Source organism: Lactuca saligna, chromosome 4, assembly GCF_052625555.1.
Source record: "Lactuca saligna cultivar CGN05327 chromosome 4, ASM5262555v1, whole genome shotgun sequence".
NCBI lineage: Eukaryota > Viridiplantae > Streptophyta > Magnoliopsida > Asterales > Asteraceae > Lactuca > Lactuca saligna.
In genome coordinates, this window is record NC_136420.1 from 257,725,417 (window position 1) to 257,731,875 (window position 6,459).

At 32.7% G+C, this 6,459-nt stretch overlaps 1 protein-coding gene across 1 annotated transcript; it reads left to right on the forward strand.

Annotated features, from left to right (window-relative positions):
- The first annotated feature begins 352 nt into the window (after positions 1-352).
- Positions 353-5,584, forward strand: LOC145043513 (ribonucleoside-diphosphate reductase large subunit). Its single transcript, XM_078992203.1, has 16 exons — positions 353-717; positions 1,083-1,144; positions 1,236-1,323; positions 1,645-1,908; positions 2,004-2,321; positions 2,422-2,592; positions 2,686-2,778; positions 2,872-3,021; positions 3,113-3,199; positions 3,439-3,603; positions 3,692-3,811; positions 4,243-4,445; positions 4,642-4,791; positions 4,875-5,022; positions 5,115-5,198; positions 5,292-5,584. Exons 1-16 carry the CDS (start codon positions 490-492, stop codon positions 5,394-5,396), a joined length of 2,436 nt encoding a protein of 811 aa, XP_078848329.1. The 5' UTR covers positions 353-489; the 3' UTR covers positions 5,397-5,584.
- Positions 5,585-6,459: the final 875 nt, after the last annotated feature.

The window sequence follows — 6,459 nt, forward strand, 5'->3', positions numbered from 1 at the left end:
ATATATAGAAATTTATCTATTTTAATAGCTATCCATAAATAAGTTATAGTATCATTTATCAAATAAAAAGAATCAGCACATTTAAGTCACAAATAAGCATTATTACCTCCTTGTGTTTGTTTTAGAACTCATGCTTAAGTTTCAAGATTATTTTCTTTGTTTTTTTGGGACAAACCATATAATTAAATGTGTTAAAATGTTTTGATGTTTATAAATGACAAAAATTAACGATATAATTAAACGAACAAAAGCAAAAGCAAGTGGTCCCAAACTCCGAAGACAGCTCCACACCTACCAAATTTACCCGCGCCTATCCAACTGGCGGGAAAGCCTAAATTTTGAGGGAAACCCTAATTCCAAAATTCAAACGCCTCCACACACACACACACACTTCCCCAATCCCCATGCTATATAATCCATAGTAGTAGCCTTCTTCCTGTTATCTACAATCAGTTACAAGAAACCCCCTTCTCAATTACTCTCAAAAACATGTATGTGGTGAAGAGAGATGGGCGTCAAGAGACTGTGCATTTTGATAAAATCACTGCGCGATTGAAGAAGCTCAGTTATGGACTCAGTATTGAGCACTGTGATCCGGTGCTTGTTTCCCAGAAGGTGTGTGCTGGTGTTTACAAGGGTGTTACGACCAGCCAGCTTGATGAACTTGCCGCGGAAACCGCTGCTGCTCTAACTGCCAACCATCCTGATTATGCTTCCGTAAGTTCTTATACTCGCCCTCTAATTGTTCATCTGGTCTCAATTATTCTGTTTTTAAGATAGGATATGATAATTTGTTCGTTAATTTGGGGATTTTTGTTGTTTTGCAATTGTTACTTGCGATTTCGTTACCTTTGGGCTTCAGTTCATGATTGATTTTCATAAGTACGTGGTAGGCTTGTTTCTTTAATTGGCAGAAATTAGTTAGATCCTCAAAACATTTGAATCGCACAGCGTGGATTCGCTATTTTTTAGGCTATGCTGAAGAAATTAACTAGTATAAACCTTTTCTTATTGTTTGATTATGATCATTAACCAATTGAATTGCTTATATATTTTTTGTGTGTAATTTGCTTTTCATACAGTTGGCTGCTAGGATCGTTGTTTCAAATCTGCACAAGAACACTAAGAAATCATTTTCTGAAACGTAAGTGAACTCGATCTATCTTAATTAACACCGTTTTGTTCATATCAGTGTTTAAGACCCTGATCTGTATAAATCTCGGTTGTCATTGCAGGATCAAAGATATGTACTCCCATATCAGTGACAGATCTGGGCAGAAGGCTCCTCTTATTGCTGATGATGTTTATGAAATCATCATGAAGGTGACACATACTCATCAATACACTATAATTGTTTTCGGATTTAATTCTGATGTTATGGATCTATCTATAGCTTCTAGACCATATTCACTGCTGGCTACATAGCCAGCAGCATAATTCAGAACTAATGTCCCTTTATGTACTTGTTTGTGGGGATCTAGTCTTTAACACCTATTGAGAAATCTAGTTTTTGAATAAAATAAATTTTCAACGTGGATAAACTGTACACAACTACAATTCTATTGACCACTTTTTAGTTTCTTTTTAAAATCGTATACCGATTTCTTATTATATTATTTATGTTTGAATTGTTTTTTGTTTCAGCATGCTGCAAAGTTAGACAGTGAGATTATCTACGATCGTGACTTTGACTATGATTATTTTGGATTCAAAACCCTTGAAAGGTCTTATCTCTTAAAGATAGAAGGAAATGTTGTGGAAAGGCCTCAACATATGCTGATGAGAGTTGCAGTTGGGATTCATAAAGAAGACATTGATTCTGTAATCAAAACATATCATTTAATGTCACAGAGGTGGTTCACTCATGCTTCTCCCACTCTCTTCAATGCTGGAACACCCAGGCCTCAAGTATGAATAATTATCTTTACCTTTCTTTGTTTCAGACTTTCAGTCACTTGAATGTTTCTTTGTTTCTCACATGAGGGTAATAATGTAATTTGCAGTTGAGTAGCTGTTTCCTGATATGCATGAAAGATGATAGCATTGAAGGCATCTATGATACTCTAAAAGAATGTGCTGTTATCAGCAAATCAGCAGGGGGTATTGGTGTCTCTGTTCATAATATCAGAGCAACTGGAAGTTACATACGTGGCACAAATGGAACATCTAATGGTATTATTCCAATGTTGCGTGTGTTTAATGATACTGCTCGATATGTTGACCAAGGAGGTGGTAAAAGAAAGGGTGCATTTGCTGTTTATTTGGAACCATGGCATGCTGATATCTTTGAGTTTCTTGATTTGAGGAAGAACCATGGAAAGGTAGCAAATTTGTTTCAATTGTCAATACCCTTTAAAAGTTAAGTTGAAAAACCATAATGGGGATTCATAAAGTTCTAAACTTGATTCTAAAATCTTGCAGGAAGAACAACGTGCTCGTGATTTGTTCTATGCTCTTTGGGTGCCTGATCTTTTTATGGAAAGAGTTCAAAGTAATGGAACTTGGTCTTTATTTTGTCCAAATGAGGCTCCAGGTTTAGCTGATTGTTGGGGTAAAGACTTTGAAAACCTCTATACCCAATATGAAAGACAGGTAAAACTATCATTTTCATCAAACTTTTTATGATTAAATACTTTTTTAATACTAGTTCTATCAGGTAATTGAATTTCTTTTGTACAAATTCAGGGGAAAGCTAAGAAAGTTGTCCAAGCACAGAATCTTTGGTTTGAAGTTTTGAAATCCCAAATTGAAACTGGAACCCCCTACATGCTATTCAAGGTAAGTTTTACAAACTTTTGAATACTTATGTTTTTCTCTTCATATTAATTTTCACATTGTAATAAAAAAACTTTTTTTTTTTGCTCTTATTAGGATTCCTGTAATAGAAAAAGCAATCAGCAGAATCTTGGAACAATCAAATCTTCTAATCTGTGTACTGAAATTATCGAATACACAAGTCCAACAGAAACTGCAGTGTGTAATCTTGCATCCATTGCATTACCAAGATATGTTAGAGAGAAGGTATAACTTTAGTAAATATGTTTTTAAATATGATTATAATTTTTGTATCTTGTGATGCTTAATTTTAAATTTCAATTATCATCTCTTTCAGGGAGTTCCAGCTGAATCTCAACCATCAAAGCTTGTTGGTAGCAAAGGCTCTGGCAACCGATACTTTGACTTTGACAAACTAGCTGAGGTTTGACTAATTGACTCTAAAACTCATGTGTTATGCTTTAAAATCTAGGATTAAATTCAAGAAAGTTTTCACTGATTTGCTTTTTATAGCATCTTACTTTATTAGTAGTGCAATGTATCTATAAAAAGTAGAATAAATCTCAACAAATTAATGAAAGTACATTGCTATTTCTTGCTATTAGTTCTGTAATCTATAATTTCATCATGATTATAAATCTTTACATGTGTTATGTTGTGCAGATTGTATCAGTTGTTACAATAAATCTCAACAAAATCATTGATGTAAACTACTACCCTGTTGAAACTGCAAAAAGGTCAAACTTAAGACACAGGCCTATTGGTATTGGAGTTCAAGGTCTTGCAGATACTTTCATTTTGCTTGGTATGCCATTTGATTCTCCAGAGGTAATTCTTATATTCTTTTTATCTTCAATTCTCAAATTATCTTCTGCTTTTCAATTCTAGTCATATTTATTCTGTTTTTGAAATCCAGGCTCAACAACTGAACAAAGACATATTTGAGACAATTTACTACCATGCCCTCAAAGCTTCATCTGAATTGGCTGCAAAAGAAGGCACCTATGAAACATATCCTGGAAGTCCTGTTAGTAAGGTATGTGAATATCTCTTTGGATTGTACTTTCATAGGTGGTATATATATATATTACCTTTTTACCCCTAGAGCAGTACCTTTTCATAAACAAACTAGTGTTTTAGTTTTTTGAAGATGCATTGTTTGCAACTTTTAATTCCTATGTGAATCACAATTAACAAATTTATGGGTTTTGAAATTTAGGAAAGTTGTGATATGGGTTTTGAGATTACCTTTTTACCCCTGGAGCAGTATATTTTCATAAACAAACTAGGGTTTGAGTCTTTAGAACTTGCATTGTTAGATTTAGAGTTGCAGCTTTCTATTCCAATGTGAATTAACAAAGAAAATAAATTTATGGGGTTTGAAATTAAGGAAAGTTGTGATTTTTGATTTTTACTTTTTAATAAATAGTTGTTGGTAGTTATGATTAATTATTGTGAAATGTATAGGGAGTTTTGCAACCCGACATGTGGGGAGTGACACCTTCGGATTTGTGGGATTGGAATGCTCTTCGTGGAATGATAGAGAAGAATGGAATACGCAATTCCCTTCTTGTAGCTCCTATGCCAACTGCTTCAACTAGTCAAATTCTTGGAAACAATGAGTGTTTTGAGCCATACACTTCCAATATCTACAGTCGCAGAGTTTTAAGGTGAGTGATTATGATTCCATTCTCTTTTTATAATGGAATCAATAAAGGAATCAAGAACGGAATGGAATCACCTATTCCATTCCTTAGCTATTTTTTTTTTTTTTTTACTTCATTTCATTATTTAGCAAAATGAAAAGCTGCTAAACTATTCATTTTATTTTTGTGAATCATAATTTAACAAAATCTTTTTTTGCAGTGGTGAATTTGTTGTAGTGAACAAACATTTGTTGTATGATTTGACTGAAATGGGGCTTTGGACTCCAACTCTCAAGAATCAGATCATTTATGAAGATGGATCTGTTCAGAAAATTACCGAAATCCCTGAGAATTTGAAAGCTATTTACAAGTATGATTTAAAACTCAATTTTCTTTTATTATTATTTTTTAAAAACCTCATTCTAATGTGAAAACATGATATATATAAATCAGAACTGTTTGGGAGATCAAACAGAGGACTTTGGTTGACATGGCAGTTGACCGAGGTTGCTACATTGACCAAAGTCAAAGCCTAAACATTCATATGGATCAACCCAACTTTGGCAAACTCACTTCTTTGCATTTTCATGCTTGGTCTAAGGTATTAAAACTATTTAAACTAAATTAAAAAAAATTTGAAATTGTTATTATTTATACATACAATAAATGATTTATGTTTATGTTGTGTATTAGGGGCTTAAAACTGGGATGTATTATTTGAGATCAAGGGCTGCAGCTGATGCGATTAAGTTCACTGTTGATACTTCTATTCTCAAGGTAATTTATGATTTATATTATTATTAAAATCATTTTCTTTTTTTATTAAATTTGTATAGCGTAAAGTAACGCTGAATATTGGAATGAATGTAGGAAAATATAAAGGCAACAACTGGTGAAGAAGATGATAACACAAAAATGTCACAAATGGTGTGTTCTTTGATGAATCGTGAGGAGTGCATGGCGTGTGGAAGTTAAAGTTGTTGAATAATTTGATTTAATGTTTGAAACTTATGGAATGTTAAGTCTTGTATTTTTTTAAAATAGGATTTAGGAGTTTGAGAAGTATTTTGTGTATATTGGTATGTGAGATGAGGGTATTTGGTTTAACGTTTAACTTTGATTATTATATAATATGGTATAAATATGTTTACATTTAAGTGTTACTTCGTTTATTTGTATCCAACTTTCTATTGAGATTGCTCTAGTACTATTATTATTTTTGGTAGAGTTGATTATAGTTCATTTTTCTGTTGTGTATTTGGAAACAGTTATTATAAAAACATGTAAAGGAAACATTACAAGGATCCAAATCATATCACAAAGCCTAAACTATAACACGAGACAACAACCAAAAGGACCTCTATATATAATCTTAAAACAACAAAATGGGCTTCATTAACTCGAAATAGCCGAAGTAGACCATTATAATTTATAGCCTCCAAACTTTGGAATAACATCCAAATGGTTCAGCCAACACAGATAGCTTTAACAAAAAACCCAAATCAAATTCCAGGTATCTAATCAAAACCTACCAAATGTTGAAACGGATGAATATAGATAAATTATTTCATAGCGCAAAGCATATCGTTGGTGCTTTTATGGTGTAAAACCCAATGCCACTAGGTCTTTTAATATGTCAAATTTGTAAAATGATTTTAAGCGGGGTATTGGGAAATTCAGTAAAGTAACCCATACAATTAAAGTATTTGGAAAAAAATAATCAATATTTTATAAAATTTATAAAATAATAACTTTCTTCAAATGTGGTATTTTGGAATATAATGACCATTTCAAAGTTGGTGGTGATCGTTAGGATTTGAGTTTGGAATTTGACACATTCCAGATTGGCAAATATATTCTGGAATGTATGGTCATTCCGAAGTGGTAATTTGCTTTTTATTTTCCGCTTGTCGCATTTTTTTAGCAGTGACGAGTCTAAAATGTAAAACCACATGGTTTATTGATAAGTATTTGGAGTGAGGAACTTCTCGAAATTGCTTGTATTGTTCTTTAAGCTTCACAAGTGAAGATGATAGTT

Bases quoted from the DNA above. Each gene is read 5' to 3' on its own strand.
- LOC145043513 (XM_078992203.1), top strand. From the start codon at position 490: ATGTATGTGGTGAAGAGAGATGGGCGTCAAGAGACTGTGCATTTTGAT. The intron at 1,145-1,235 runs GTAAGTGAACTC...TTGTCATTGCAG, and splicing joins AAGAAATCATTTTCTGAAAC to GATCAAAGATATGTACTCCC. The intron at 4,792-4,874 runs GTATGATTTAAA...TATATAAATCAG, and splicing joins AATTTGAAAGCTATTTACAA to AACTGTTTGGGAGATCAAAC.